The sequence below is a fragment of the Chelmon rostratus genome, chromosome 3 (assembly GCF_017976325.1).
Source record: "Chelmon rostratus isolate fCheRos1 chromosome 3, fCheRos1.pri, whole genome shotgun sequence".
In the NCBI taxonomy this organism is placed as follows: domain Eukaryota; kingdom Metazoa; phylum Chordata; class Actinopteri; order Chaetodontiformes; family Chaetodontidae; genus Chelmon; species Chelmon rostratus.
Genome location: NC_055660.1, coordinates 1,205,836 through 1,222,314, shown reverse-complemented (window position 1 = coordinate 1,222,314; position 16,479 = coordinate 1,205,836). Strand labels below are relative to the sequence as shown.

At 47.5% G+C, this 16,479-nt stretch overlaps 1 protein-coding gene across 1 annotated transcript; it reads left to right on the top strand.

The window, feature by feature from the left end:
• The first annotated feature begins 1,591 nt into the window (after positions 1-1,591).
• Positions 1,592-15,475, top strand: LOC121603993 (uncharacterized protein C4orf54 homolog). Its single transcript, XM_041933360.1, has 2 exons — positions 1,592-5,902; positions 10,743-15,475. The coding sequence occupies exon 1, from the start codon at positions 1,592-1,594 to the stop codon at positions 5,876-5,878; it is 4,287 nt and encodes a 1,428-aa protein (XP_041789294.1). The 3' UTR covers positions 5,879-5,902; positions 10,743-15,475.
• The last annotated feature ends 1,004 nt before the right edge of the window (positions 15,476-16,479 follow it).

Below are 16,479 nucleotides of genomic sequence, written 5' to 3'. Positions count from 1 at the left end.
AGATTCTTGTTGTCGACTGGCACCAGCTGGTGCTGAATATTTGTGTTCATCAAGGAAAGGCAGCTGCTTCGGTGAGAGGGCGAAGCACCGACGGCATTCTCACGTCCACAAATATCATTAGTGCCAATAAACTTACACTGAATATTTACCGAACACCCAGAGCTCGGCTTTGATTCTGTCTACACATTCATCGTTGTGTTGTGGTGACAATGTAATGTGGCCTGGAAATTCTGTTTAAAGGGGATGAAACTCTACATCTGGACGCGCAGGGGGGCGGCCAGGTCCCTACAGCCATAATCCCTGACCGAGTGGTGCCTGAACAGAAGCAGAGAACAGGTGGGAAACGCTGTGGTGGTGAACTCAGAGGGAAGCGAACAGGGAACAGGGACGTTTCCTCATGATGTTAATAGATCACGTTCTGTAGCCGTTAACTTCCACTCAAAGCGTCTCTGCTGTAGCAGATTAGCTGTGAGAGCAGGAGTCAGGTGTGTGATGTTTACACACGTGACTCTGCACCTGCATCACTCATAGTATTCTTAATATTTGTTCTTTCACCCATGAATGTTTGTATTTTTACCTTTATTTTGAAAATACTGAGGATAAATAAATAAAAAATAAATAAATAAAAACCCAACTTCCCTTTACAATAATTAATATGATGGATGTTTCTTATCAGAGCAAGGATCAGTTTATACTGTGCAGTACAAAAACTTCATTTGTGCTGTGGTCAAATATCCTCTACAGCCAGATGAATAAACTCATGTTGCACAAATGCCCAACAGTGGGATGTAACTGAGTAAATTTACTCAAGTACTGTACTTTGAAATGCTTGTACTCTATATTTATTTGAAAGCTTTAGTTAGATTGCAGATTTAGATGAAGACAATACATTACACATATATTATTATATTGCATATTATGACATGCTTACACGTTCGTGCATCACAAATTCTCATGCAGTAATGTAATAAATATGTTTCTGAAATGGGTCAAACTGCATCATGAATACTTTCAGTAAAGTTTGATGCTCATACTTGTAGCAGAGCAGTAACATTAAAGATGTGATGACGTCAGATGAATGAGTGACTGGATGTAAACAGATGAGATGAAGGTTGATGTCTTCAGTAATGCTGCAGAGGAGCTGTTCTTCCGGACAAGGTGCTGAACATTAACGTCATCAAATCACGTGATTCTTCAACAAAGCTGGAAACCTGTGAAAATGTCAAACAGCCTCCAACCTGAGAGACAGAGAGAGGGAGGCTTCCTGGGACTCCCCCATCTCTCAACCCTCTCTCCCTCCCACTTCTCCCCCGCCCCCTCCTCTCCCTCTCTCACGCCCCCTCCTCTCTGTCTCTCTCTCCCCCCCTCTCTCCCCCGCCCCCTCTCTCTCCCTCTCCCCCCCCCCCCCCTCCTCTCTCTCTCCCTCCTCTCCCTCTCCCCCGCCCCCTCCTCTCTCTCTCTCTCTCCCTCCTCTCCCTCTCTCTCCCCCTCTCACCCTCCTGGCTGTCCGTCCCTCCAGCCCGCAGAGTTTTCCGTCCTGTGTCGGGACAACATCGTAAACGCGGACCACCTGACGGTAAGACCGGACTAAATGGAAGCAGCGGAGGAAACTCTCACTTACCGAGATGTCACCGGACTTCACAGGAAGCTGCTCCCAGAGGACAAGGACAAGGCCATCACGGACAGAAAGGGCCACGCCACCGAGACAAAAAGCGACGAGTCCAACTATGTGGATCTGGACATGAAACCGGACGGCGCAAAAACCGTGAAAGTAACTTTCACTGGCGAAGGAAGCCAGCTGTCCGTGGTCAAATGCGACGGTTCAAAGGGGCACGACAAGGAGGGCGGAATCATGTCGGGGGACTCTGCTGAAGAGCAGTTAGAGGACACGCGGGCCGCCGTCCCCGGGCCTGTCCCGGCTGAGCCCCCGTTGGAAACTCTGACCAAACTTCCCACCAGCGACCAGGACTCAGAGACCGAGAAGCGGCGCCAGGCCGAGCTGGACCCGAGCGACTGCAGCCAACACGTGTGCAGTGAGAGCGAGGAGCTGCAGTACACGGACATGTACCTGAACAGCAGGACTGAGTCTGATGATGGTGCCAGCGCGGTGCTGTCCGACCACTGCGGCTCCGACACCGTGGAGGACGAGTCTCACTACATCACCACGCACGAAATCCAGCTGACCGAGCTCGACCACGACGTGGATTACGACCTGGGACGAGGCACCTGCTGGGACTTTGAAGACAACAACCTGGTCTACTCCTTTGTGGATTACGCGTCTTTTGAAAGCGATGAAACGCAGGAGGGGACTCTGATTGTGGAGGGCAGGAGCCAGCGGTGTAGTCTTGGTGGAGCGGTTGTCAGCACCGAGCAGGAGGACAGTGATCTTTGCGACTCGGACAAGTGCGCCAGCTCGGATGAAAGCGTGTGCAAGAACCAGAGCGGAGACGCGAACGCGGGGAAAATTCATTTATCGATAAAAACATCCTCCAGGGCGGTGAACGAACCCGTCAGCGTCTTCGACAGCAGCACCTGTGGCTACACAAAACCCGCCGGAGACCGGGGCCACTTCTCTTTTGTGAGCTCTGGCGCCAGAGCGGGGCCCTTGTGCGATCGAGCCCAATATTTCATCCCTGCTCCGGGCCGTCAGCACCTTGCCACCAAACTGAGACGGAAAGATATTAATGAGTATTCCAGCGGAGCCTCCAGCTCCATCAGCGAGCTGGACGACGCTGATAAAGAGGTGCGTAATTTAACCGCCAAGTCTTTCCGGAGCTTGGCGTGTCCATACTTCGATGCCATTAATCTCAGCACCTCGAGTGAGTCCTCTATGTCTGAATATGGTCTGAATAAATGGTCGGCTTATGTGGACTGGAACTATGAAAACGTGTCCAGGGGAAGAGAGCGCAGCGTAATTGCGCACAAGACTTCCAGCGCAACTTTGGAAATGAATAAGACTGTGGGCAGTAGCAGGCACGGTAAGTCTGTTACCGGCATGAAAGCTCCACAAACCAAAATGTACGCGCTGAACAAGAGAACAACTTCTCAACAATCGTCCTCATCTAGCAAAAATATCGAAGTGAAAGATCCTGTTCAGCCAAAGCAGCGCGGAGTCACGCTGAATTTCCGCTGTAACGTCGAAGCGCCTGCGGGCGCCAGGCGGCCAAAATGCTCCAAGAAAGCACGATCCAGCGAGGTTACCGGCGCTGTGGTGGCCAGGTCCGGCTGCGAGATGCAGTATCACCACACAGAGAGCTCTGGGGACACGCACAAAAGAGCCGTTTTTGCGTCAAGTCTGTTGAAAAATGTGATTTCCAAAAAGATGCAGTTTGAACAGGAGCGCAAAATGGAGAGGGGTGAAATCTGTGACACTTACCCAGCGCTGTCCCCGTGCTTTCAGCTCAAAGACCAAGACGGGATGAAAGAGAGGGGGCAAGGAAGAGGTCTGCAAAGGCAGACTTCTGAATCAGGCTCGGGATTTAATTCTGCTGATGATCAACAGGTGGAGGGCAGCAGACCTGGTTCCTGCGAGCCCGCAGAGGAGCAGAGCAGCAAAGCAGCAGCTGATGCAGAGAAGACACACCTGGAGCCTCCAACAGCGCCGCTGAGCCACAGTCAAAGCAGTGCTTTTAATTCAGTGAGAGAAGAAGAGACAAAACCTGCACAGGAGGCTGAACCCACATCTGGAGGTGACACGCAGACCACAGCCAAACAAGGACTAGACACCAGCAGCATGCTGACAAAACTGCTGTTCGTTCCCAGCTGCCAGCTTTCAAAAGACAGGGACTGTACAGAAGGCTCACCGAGCCGTGCACCTGTAGCAGGCGCACCTGCAGCAGGCACACCTGCAGCAGGCGCACCTGCCGGACTGCAGACATGTGAGAAAGAGATCAAAACAGGCAATAATGGAAACATCCCAGACAAAGACGGAAAGGAGAAGGGAGGAAAAGCCCCTGAGATCAAAATCTGCCTGAGAAGTGTGAAGGAGAATAAAGGCTGCACTCTGAATATCGCAAACCTGTTAACCCCGAAAATCAGTTCCAACACTGTGAACACGTTCAGGGCAGCAGCTGATGCAAAATGCCACATTCTTTCTGCTTCAGACAAAATCCCAAACTTCACCGTTCGAGACATCAGAGACACCAAATGCAAGTTTCAAACGCCGATCTATCACGTGAGAGATGTCCGCAAACTGGTCAAAAGTTCATATCGCTTTGTTTCTTTGGATAACAGTGAGAGTAAATGTTCCACAACAGCAGCTGAAAAAGTCGAGGAAAAGGCCACGAAGGAGCCAGTGAAGCAGTTATTACCATCTCCCATCGTGATCAAATGTCACTCTGTCAAAACTAATGTGAAAGCACAGACAGCCGAGGCGAAAGCAGCTGAGGCAGCATCTCACAGTGCTGCACCTGCTGCATCCAAGCAGCTCCAACCTGACCAGCCAGACCTCCAACCACACACTGACCCCAAAGCCACGAAACCGAGGCAGGAGAAGTTCCCAGGTGAGACCGCCGACAGGAGGAACGAGCCGACGATACCGAAACAGGCCGCGCTGGAGAAGCTTAAAGCCGCCGTCAAAACGATGGAGCAGCTTTATGTTTTTGACAGAAATGAATGGAAGCGGAAAACTCAAGCTCCACAGCCAATCACAGACAGCCACGTGTTGTCTCTGATTGCCAGAGAGGAGCAGGGAGCTGAGGAGCTGGACGCAACCAGCAGTGACGCAGGCAAAGCGCAGGACGACACAGGAGCTCTGAGTATCATCCATGTCCCGTGCAGCGAGGACACCTTTAAAACTCAGCACAGCAAAACATTCAGTAACAGGAGCGTCCTTCATTTGGGCAGCAAGGCTCGCGTCAGCATTCGTTCAGTGAGTAATCCTGTTCCACAAAGCTCCGCGCTGCAGACAGCGTCCACCGGGACGGGCTCCAGCGCACCGGGGGCCCCGCTGTCGGTGAAAATAGAGTCGGCAAAAAACGGCCAGTTGGAGCGGGGAAAGGTCAAAATCATTCCCACCAATCCCACTGCGGCACAGGCCTGCTCAGACTCCGAGAACTATTTAACCATACCTGGGCTGGGCTGCACCAATGAGATCCAACTGCTGCATCCAGATCCTGCTTCCAGGGAGGTGAGTTCAAATGTCAGCCGAATCAGAACCCCAGAGCAGAAAAGGTCCCCGCTGATCATGGAGTACCCAGCCTCGAGCATCTACCACCACTCAGGGCCAGCAGCGGGGCCTCAAGCGCCACAGCCGGTGTTACGGTTCTCTCCCTCTGTCCCTGCTGCGTCACCTACACCTTCCACCGGAGACACGGTCCCACACACCCAGCGCAAGATGCTTTTGGACCCCACTACAGGACATTATTACCTGGTGGACACCCCCATACAGGCCACCACAAAGAGACTGTTTGACCCCGAGACAGGTCAGTATGTGGAAGTCCCCATGCCCCATTCTCCTGTGGCCCCTGTCACCCCTGTCACCCCTGTGCCTCTCTCCTTGTCCCCCCTGGCGCTGAGCCCGGGAGCCTACGCCCCCACCTACATGATCTACCCGAGCTTCATCCCCTCGCCCACCCTGGTGCCACAGTCCCTGTGTCACCCTGAGGAAGCAGATGGAGACAAGGTGAAGAACGGCAGGAGCCCGAGGCCGGAAACTAACGCCACAGGGGGTGAGAGCGCGTACTACAGCGCCACAGGTGAGGCTCCACAAGGGCCGCTGCAGATACCTGTGAGCTTGGGACATGTGACCGCCAGAGGGGGTGCAGCGAGCTCCGACAGGAAGCCGGTTATCAGCATCACAACGCAACAAGGTCCAAGAATCATCGCCCCACCCTCCTTTGATGGAACAACAATGAGCTTTGTGGTGGAGCATCGGTGACCAAGGAAGCATCTCATCATACCTGTAAGTCAGCACAGGTGTTCGTTCAGTTTGTGTGTGATCTGTCTCCAGGTCCCCTCCTGTTGTTCTGTGGTCACATTCATGAGGGGGCGTAGACGCATGAAGAAGAACTGAGTAATTCCTCTCAGCTCACCTCTCAGGTAGAAATGTTTCCTAACTGAAAGAGTGGCTTCATTTGAAAATGTCTCCACCAAAGAGCAGATGCAGCATCCTGCCTGCATTTAGTTATTCACTGAGCCTATAAATAAAAGTGATCCAGCTTTCAGGCAGACAGCTTCCTGTCTGTGCCACAGCAGCATGCGAGCTGTCACTTATTAAGGCTGAGGCTTTGAGGTAAATAAGAAAAAACTGAGCTTCATACTGAGGATAAGTAGTTTTTACATTCAATAACAGCAATGATTGTATACTTGGAATGAGTCTCCGTCCTGAAGTGACAGTGTTGGTGTTTGGAGGTCGTCGATGCTGAACGTGTGGCGTCATTGTTAAGCAGTGTATCGTTCAGAGTCCCGGTGTGACGTTCCTGACGTCCTACATGAGTTTTTACATCATTTTTGTCTTGTAAATGTTTTAAAGCAGCAGTCCGGCTCAGCTGCCTCAGCAGCGGCATGTCAGTGTTAATAGACATGCAGTAGCTCCATGACAGGTAACCCGACTCCTCTGAGCTGAGGCTGGGCTTGATGGGAGACCGGATTTTCAGCCGCGGTCCGGAGCAAGTTCCCTTTTCTCTGCATTACACATCGTCGGGCTATTTTGATAGTGCGAGACGAGTTTGTTTACATGGTTTATTCTCAGGGTTAGAAAGTGTCACAGGAAACTATTCGAGCCGGTGACACCTTACATCAAGTTATTCTTAATCCGTGTTATAAATGCTTTAATTACTCGGGTGACATTACTGCCCATTAATGTGTTCGTTCCTTGTTCGTGACATTTCGTGCAACTTTTCCTTCCTACTAACCATCAGTCCACAGCTGCAGCATGAAGCAGTTATTACAGGATGGAAGTGGATAAAATAAAGCTACTGTAGTGTTTTCATTCATTTCAACAAACCCAACGGCCCCTTTTAACAAGGTGTGCTGGTGGCTGCTGGCTCAGACATGCATTCACATGAAACTCAATGATGGAACAGAATAAGCTAAACATGTAGCACAAAAGTTTGCTTTTTAGATTTTTTTAGATCTCTCAGAAGTTTCTCTCTCCAGAAAGTTCAGAGTCATTGATGAATTCCACAAAGCTCAATGTCCACAGACCTGTTCTGACTTAAATATTTCAGTAAAAGCATTGTCTGCTCGTCATCTTTAGCTACAAGATATTTGATATTTAAATCCTTTGAGCATCAGAAAACAAATGCAGTTCAACTGATTCTCAAAACCTCAGTAAAAAAAACCCAAACTTTCTGTATGTAACGTAACGACTTTGGTGCGTCTCAGACTCGTTCAGCTCACCTCAGAGTTGGTGTCACAGTGGAGTCAGTTGTACTTTTTCAGCATCATCAGCTCCAGCTGCACTGTGTCAATCTCAGCAGGGGCTTAATGCTAGCTGTTAGCATGCTAACAGTCAGCACTGCAAACTAACACAAACTCACTAAACTTGCATCAGTATTCCAGTTTACTTTTTATATTAATTCTGAGACTTCAGAAGAGAAATTAAGAGCTTAACCATGTTTAACATTATGTTTCCATATAGACAGCACAGTTAACATCCCACCACAATGTTGTGAGTAAGTTGCAGTTCACAGCACTTGGACTGAAGATAAGCACAGGTCTAATTAGTAATGTTAATGATGACTTTGCTTCATGTAAGTGTCCCAGTAAACCAGTGACCCACATGCAAAGACCCAGTAACTGAAACAGCAATGTGAAATTCAGCCATTAGTAATATTACAGCTCTGCTTTTCCCTCTGTGCTGTGTGCTGTGACCAAACTGTGCACCATAATCAAATACATGTGCCTCACATGAACAATAAAACTGAATGAAAACAGAAAGACAATAAGAAGAAAATAGAATGGATTAAAATCAAAGTTCAGTCAAATGGACCAGAAAACAGTTTCTACTTGTCTAAAGTTTAACAGGTAGGATTTAGGACCCAGTGCCACCAGTACACAGAGATTACTTTACCAGCTTTATTCTCTGACTTGGCAAAACACAGAGAAGCAGCCGCCCAGATCAAAGTTCAGATTAAATGTTTGGTGAAGCACACCAAACTAACACAGGCAGACGGGACGTCCCAAAAGTCCAACACAGAGCAGGGTGGAGGGGGTCTGGAGGAGGGACTTTGAGGAAAGGGGTCAAGGAGCTGAAGAATGGAGGGCAGACAGGAGCGGAGCTGGGAACCTCAGGCAGGTGGCCTGGGGGCTGGATGAGGCGGCGCAGGAAAGCTCAGGTGGATAACCTGGGGCCGGACAGGAGGGGGAACCCCTCTGGAGGCATGTGAGGTGCCACAGGGAGCTCCGACTCAGAGGATTGTTGCAATCATGGCACAGGAGACAGTTGCACTGGTGGCTCAGGGGGTGACTGCTGCACGGGAGCTGGAGGCCGCTTCAGCTCTGGTGGAAGCTGCAGCATGGGCGGATGTCAGTTGGTCCACTGATTTGGGGACCCTCCCCCCAGGAACTGGAGAGTACTACCTGGAGTAGGCCTGGATGCTGGGCAGCGGGACCTCTGAGGCACTGGGCAGCGGTGTGGCGTGATGTGGTTGGGAGCCCCGCCTCTTTTGGGGGGGGCATCTTGAATGCCAGCCGTGTTCCCTGGAACGGAGACCCCTGGAACTCGCCCAGGGCGGACTCTGGCAGGAAGCTTGCCCGCTCCAGAACGGAACAGGGCTGGAGGCAAGTAGGCTGTTGATTAGCTGACTCGGGCTGGTGCTGGCAGGAGGCTAGCAGGCATCCACTGGGTCCAGAGCTGTTGGACCTTAGCTGCCAGCTACCCAGCTGCAGCAGCTACGGATGCCATCAGAGAGTAATGTCCCTGGAGGATGTCCTCAGTCCTCTCAAAGTGGGTCCATGATGATGGTGGAACTTGCTGGGTCCATGACTGGCCAGGCTTTACTGTAACAGGTAGGATTTAGGACCCAGTACGACCAGTACACGGAGATCGCTTTACCAGCTTTATTTTGAGATTTGGCAAAACACAGATTAAATGTTTGGTGAAGCACACACCAAACAAGCACAGGCAGGTGAAAAACTAGGAAGTGCAGGGCAAAACTTGTGGTCAGAGTCAGAAGACAAGGCATAGTCCAAGCAGGCAGGTTCAGAGATCCGTCCATAAAGTAATGCTGGAGAGTCTCCATGAAGGCAAACAGCAATCTGGCACTAAGTGAGTGTAGGAGAGCAGTTTAAGTACACGGCTGATTGGAAATGAGGATCAGGTGAGCTGACAGGTGAGGGTAGCTGGCGAGGGGAACGAGAGTGGAAAACTACTGGCTGGGCAGCTGAACAGGTGAATAGAATGGCAGCAGGTAAGAGGCAGGGGACACTGTGACACAACGTTTTGCTAATGTTGCCTCACCATGTTTGGTTCAGGCTTCAGGCAGGACGAGCTGACGGTGGTGGAAGATATTGAAGTAAAACTAGTAAGTCCACAGTGTAAAAATACTCTATAAGTGTACAAGGACCACGAGACAAGTCATGCATTTAAAAATGAAAGTATGTAAGTATTAACTTCAAAACTCTGGCTACTTAAAGTACCAAAGTAAAAGTTCTCATTATGCAGAAACGTTCATTAAAACAATGGATACATGTTATATTACTGGACTTTAATTAGAGATTAATTAATGTGCAAGTGTCGCTAATGTTGTGTTGCTTATGTCAGCTTCTTTTTCTACTGCTGGGTACTTTAATTTATAACAATACATCATAATTTATTAGTTTGACTTATATTTTGTGATAACAATCTGAATCTGCAAAGTAACCATTAACTTAAGTCGTTAAATACATGTAGTGAAGTTAAAAGTGCAATATTTGTGTCCAACATGCAGTATGAAGTAGCATAAAGAGTTCCTCAAAATTGTACTTTTTAAAATTTTCCCAGCACATGAGAGACGTGTTTTGTCCTTTGACGGACCGGCAGCAGCACTTTGCAGCATGTGAAGATCTGAAGGAACAAACTGCTGGTTCCTCATTTGCTGACCAGTGGACACTTCGAGGTCTAGCAGCGACAACCAAAATACAAAACTTAAACTTCATTTTCAGTTCTTCCTCCACTCGTATGTACACACACTTACAACCAGTCACAGTCCATTCTCAGCTAATGTGTCAGAGAAATAATACAACTGCATGAGCATGAGGGATGCATGCCAGCTGGGTGCGTGGCAGGCAGGGGCCCAGCATGGGGTTGAGTAGTGGTGTGAAGAGGAACACAGGGTGTGTGTGTGTGTGCGCGTGTGTGTAACTGGCAGGGGTGTTTGTGGCGTGGGGGACGCGGGGGCATGGCTGGGATAGTGATGCAGGAGGAAAAGGTCAGGCAATGTAAAGTATTTGTTGTGCTGATGCAGGGAGAGGACAGCTGCTCGCAGAGATCAGATGCTGCTGCAGCTCCAGGTTGGAAGCGAGTCTGCAGGGCTGAGACGGGGTCAACTTTTTATAGCCCCCTCCCCCTCTGCTTTTTCCTAAACGGGGAGAAGGAGGTGGAGAGCACCGCCGACCTCCAGCACTCCTACATAAACAAATGGAGTAGCGTGCCCCCGGCAGTGATCTGGCTGAATCTGGTCAGCTGGTTCAGAACCAGGAACTGGACCAGCTGACCCTGACTTCTGTTTTAAACTATCATCTCCTCGAAAATGTCGCCCTGTTTTCACTGCATTCGTCTGAGTTTAACAACTATTTTATGTCTTCTCTGTCACCTCCAGACATCTCCGCTGAAGAATCTGCAGTTTTCATCCCCGTCACCCCACCCTACCTGTGATCCACTCCCCAGGAAAACCTCCACCAACAACTATTTCAGTCCTCACCCTTTTGTGCTCTTTATTCTTGCAGCAGACGTTACTGTAATCTGAATGCATTGCAGCACTTTGTATTCAGCCGCGTCCTCTGGCTGATGCTCTGCCATTTCGCTATATGAATCTGCTTTGTAATACTTTCCATCCAGCTGCTGTCCTGAACTGTTGAAATGCTGTTTGAGCCCTGCAGCTTGTCTATTCAAAAGGAAACAAGGCAGTTCTTCTATTACAGTTACAGTTACACTATTGGCCAAGCCAGCATTTTATTATTATAAGTTAACTGTGTCTTTAAAGTGAGATTATGGAAACCTTTAAAGGAAAAATAGACCTTCCTTTCACAAAGTTCAACTCATAAGCAATAAAACACAACCTTGCTAAATTCAGTCCACATGGGGAATTTGCTGCTACAACCTTTCTCGCTAGATGTTATTGTGTGACTGTAACTAACTGACTGAGTCAGTTTTTCCAGCATTATGATTGTGTTGCTGTGCTGCTGTTACACCTGGTTTCAGGACGTCACACATAAATGTTTCATGGATTTTATCACAGAGGTACAAAGATAAACTGACAGAACCTCTCCAGGAGACATGTTTGTTGTTTCCTGCGTTTGGTGCCATTGTCTTGCTGCCAGTCCCTAGTGGCCAAACGTGGTACTGCTACAAAACAAAATCCCTTGCAACCGAAAAAGCATTCTCCCCATAGACCATCATTATTAAAGAGACATCGGAAAAACTTGTTCTTCTGGAAGGTTTTTTCCTGCATCCAGGGAAAAACGTTGTGCACTGAATTAGCATAGTCCAGAAGCAACTGCTCAGAGCTGTGGCCAGAAGGTCCCCTGTGCTTGTTGTGGCGGCAGCCAAAGAAACCGCTGGTTTAACATCAGTGGCGAAGGAGGTCGTTAAAGTGAGAACGGGGTCCTTTGGTGCTTGTTTGGCCTGGGGGATTCCTGAAGCAGTAGACAGGTATCAGGAGGCCAGAAGGACTAAAGCTTCTGTCATCATGGTTACAAAAACCTGGGTGTAGGAGGAACTGAAGGAGGCCAACAACTTTTGGTCAGCCTCCAAGAGGTTCTGCCAAACTGTCAGATGACTCTGGAGGGTGGGGCAGGGCTGAGCCCAGGCTGTTTTCAGAATGGGATTAGAGCTGCTGACCCAAACTAACAGTATTGTTGGACAGTTTGAGGACCACTTCCTGAATTCCTGATCCTGACTAACACTTCCTCCATAGAGGAGGCAGAGCTGGAAGGCTTGGGGAAAGCCTTGTCCATTTCATTAGCGGGGGTCAAAGCTCAAGAGTGCCAAGGCACTGAGGGTGGATGAGAGTTCCCATGATGCTGAAAGCTCTGAACATTGAGGGGATGTCTTTGTTGACCCACCTCCACGCTGTCATGTGAGGGACATGGACGGTGCCTGTGGCCTGGCAGAACAGGGTTGTGGTTCCCATTTTTAAAAAAGGGAACCAGAGAGCTCCACTTTTAGGGCATCCCATTGCTCAACCTTCCTGCAAAAACTTATAACAGGGTACTAGAAAGCAGGATCAAGCGCTTTATTTTGTGGCTTTGAAGAGGGCTTGTGACCATTTCCCCTGTGATACTGTATCTTGTGTTCGGTACTGCAGGAGTATGGGATATTATTATTACTATTATAACCAGAGTTCAAGTTGTGCCCACATTCTCAGCAGGGAGTTGTTCTCAGTGGGCATTGGGCTAGGCCAGATTTGTGCCTCATGGACAGAATCTCTCGGTTCAGCCGAGGTGTGGAGAGTGTTTAGTACGGTGGCCTCAGGATTGTGTCTCTACGTACTGTGGATGATGTGGTTCTGCTGGCTCTTTCAGACAATGACTTTCAGGATGCACTGGGATGGTTTGTGGTCATGGCTAAAGTGGTGGCTACAAGGCTCAGCACATCCATGTCTGAAGCCATGGTACTCTGCTGGAACATGGTGGGTGGCTCCATTTGAGCTTTGAGTCAGTCACTGCCGGTTAAGGACTTCAAGTATCTTGGACAGGGTGAGGGTAAGATGGAGTGAGACCGACAGGCGGATTGATGCCACACCAGCAAGAATGTGGACTGTACTGGACTGCTGTGGTGAAGAGGTAGCTGAGCCTGAAGGCGATGCTCTTGATTTTCCAGTTGGTCTTTGTTCCAACCTTCACCCGCAGTCATTAGCTTTGGGTAATGGCTGAAAGAATGAGATTACAGACACAAGCAGGTAAATTGAGCTGCTTTTGCAGGGTGGCGGGCTACACCTTTAGAGCCGCTCTTTTGTGTTGAGAGAAGCGAGCCGAGGAGGCCTCCTGGATGCCTACCTGTCAGCTGGGAGGAGACCATGAGGCAGGCCCAGAATACGCTGGAGGGGTTCCACATCCAATCTGGCCTGGGATCACCTCAGGAACCTCCAGAAAAAAGATGGAGGACATGGCAGGAAAGACATATGAGCTACCTTGTTTAGCCTGCTGCCACCCAGATCCAGACAGAGATCAGCAGTGGAAGATGAATGAATGGATGGATGGATGATGGATGGTTTGCTATGCAATAATGAACAGAACACTCTCACATCCTCGGGAAATTAACGGGAATTCAGCGTGTCATTATCCTGTAATTGCTGCTTGTGGCCACAGTGGCCGCTGTTGATCACAACTTACTCTTGCATTAATTCACACAATAAGATTATTACTTATTTTAGTTTTCTGAGGACAGGGACCATTTGTCTGTACTGAATTCAAAAAAAGATAAGGAAATAGAATTAATGTATTTCAGAATAATATCTTTTAAACATGTCCCAGGTAAATGATAAATATCTGACATGGCTTTGTGTGTCATATCGCTACTCTCCAACACCATTTTTCCACATTCATGATAACATTTCCATGTTTTTAGGAGTCAGTGGCTCACAGCTGATGTGCTGTATGTAAGTGGTGTATGTTTATATTTTAAAAGCACGCTTCTCACATGTTGCAGTGAGAATAAAGAGAAACACACCAGGTGTGTTGCTCAGAGGACGTGGAGCTGGGACTCTGGTTTAACGGCGTACTTAGGCCAGTGTTTCCTAAGTAGTGTTGGGCCTAATGAGTCAGAGCCAGCTGAGACATTTAGGGGATAACTTCCTCTATTGCTGTTGGTTTATTTTACACTTTTGTGTAATGAGATGGGAGTTGTGTGCGTCTGAATGTGTTCGTGTTTGTGGCTGTGAGTTATGTTTGGCATTTCAGCGTTCTGTGAGCGTACAACACGGAGTCGTGTTACTTCACTGTAGACCGGAGCCATGTGTCTGCACTCTTTACACACAGCAGTGTCCGTTCCTCTTCAGTTTCAATGTGTGTGAACTGAGGTTTTCATTAAAACGACACATTAACTGATAACTGCTTTCTGTACCGTGAAGTTCTGAGGTTTCCTTTTGAATATGCAGCGAGGCACCGCAGGTCATTGTGCTGTACTTGACTCAGTTCTACCAGCATCGTGTAGAATCAATGCAAACTGTAGATTGCTATTTTTAGCATGTTTCAAATCTAAACACATATTAAAGGTATTTGGAGCTGCTGGTCAGTCTATGTACCTTAATTCTGTAAAGTGCCTGTTATTATGCCTCTGTGACAACAGACTTTATATAAATTGCCCGGTGAGTTGATTTCATGATAAGTGATGTGAATTCATGCAGTGATTTTGAAGACTTGTTGTTGACTGTGCTGCACATAGGACATGATTTGCTCTTTAAAGCAACTTGTGGTTAGAACATTGAGTATATTTAGACGTGAAATTTAACTTAAATTTGTACATTTTACACATAACAAATTGAGACGTTTAAAACTTATTTATTTAAACATTTTCAATCTGTTGTATAGAAATGATTTTTTAAAAGTACCCAAAGAAAAATAAATAATCACAGAAGCTTCTGAACTATGAACCAAAGTAAATCCATAACTGAGATACGATGTTCTACCTCTTCCCAGACAGATTTTAAAGTTTGTGTTAAAAAGGTGGAAGAAAATATAAAACATTTATTTCAGATAACTCATTAAACCAGATGATCCATTAAAGCGGATTAATATGTGATTTTGAAACCCCATGAAGACTAACATAGATAAACATATTAGAATTTGTAAGCTCCAGTAAACCAGCTGTTCTAATGTCGTCATGATCGTGAAACTGATAAAAATGTTATTAGTTTCTTATATGACCTTTGTCTGTGAATAATAATAATGTACTTAATGCACTTGGATTGTCACGACAGCAGTGAATGGCTGTAAACACTGGTGATAGCAGGAGCACTATGTGGACACACTGTTAATTGATAATATCGTGTTTTAAATCATTCTTTCAGATGTCCGTCAACAAACCTGCTGACTCTGAGGTTAAATGTTGCAAACTGATTGTATCACAGCTTGGATAAAGAACGAGGGTTAACCGAAGGTGAGATGGTCTGAGATAAGTGAATGTTCAAAGAAAACGGGCAGGTATTTGACTGAAACTGTGGCGTTGTGTATGTTTTACACCTGATGTCACCTGTGCTGCGTGGCTGCCTCAGAGAAGGACGGACGTCGGGACGACAGCAGAGAGAAGCCTTGAGAGGAGAAGTGAGTGCCGTGTTTGCACTTCTGAGCGTGAAAGTAATGAATATGATGAATGTGTGTAATGAAGACTGACGAGCCTACATGCGTTTGCAATAAATTCAAAATGAAAGCCTCTGAACGTGTCTGTGTCGGTGAATTTAAAGCACTTTAAGGTCTAGTTGTGTTGACTGCATCTCATGTGACCACTCGAACAAACCCAGATCAGTAAAATCACTCTTCTGTTTGTGTTCCAGCTGTCGTTCAGATGCAGGGACGTCAGGACAGCAGAGCAGTAAAAACACGTATGTGATCTAATGAGGTGCATTTTGGGAGGTTGTACTTCATTTATTAACGATTTTAGACATTTATTAATGCTTCACAGTTTAGTTGCAGCGCTCTCGGGACAGTCAACAGTCTGCTTGATGAGCTGATGAGTCAGATGGGTTTTTTAAAAGTTTATAATTGATCTTTGAATTATTTATGCATTTTTAATAATCATGAATTAAGCCATTATTGTTGCAAAATATAAACCCTTTATAAATAGTGATTTATTTAGAGGCATTGTAAGAAAAGAGTAAATAAACAGATTAAATTTAGCTAAAAGTGAAAAAGCTTTAAGTCCCGTCATTCATGTTTCCCACAGTGTTCCTGCAGTCGATGTTTTCCTCAAACACTTTTATTTACTGTGATTGGGACTATTTAAAAGGTTGTTTCTGAGCATTAGTAACCTGACCTGGTGACTGCGGCCGTCTGCAGTTTGAAACACTGCTGAGAGAGTTTCACCACCAAAAACATGAGAAAAAATAAATGACAAGGCTGAGAGGGAATCGAACAGATTTATGCCAACAGAAGTACGCGTTTGGCATCTGCCAGCGTGCAAGGTTAGCTTTCGGTGACACTGAAACATCACCCGGGCCGAGGCTTAAGTTTAACCTGACAGTTTGCTGCTGTGTTTACTCGGTTGCCGTGGCTGCAGCGAGACTGGCAGACACTGGTTTGCCCCCAGCTGCCTTCGGTGGTTTCTAAAGAATCTACATTAAGGCCCAGTTGTTGTACTTAGATGCCAGCGGAGGCTCTGATGTCACAGCTGTGACACAA

Coding starts and splice junctions, on each gene's coding strand:
- LOC121603993 (XM_041933360.1), top strand. CDS start 1,592: ATGGAAGCAGCGGAGGAAACTCTCACTTACCGAGATGTCACCGGACTT.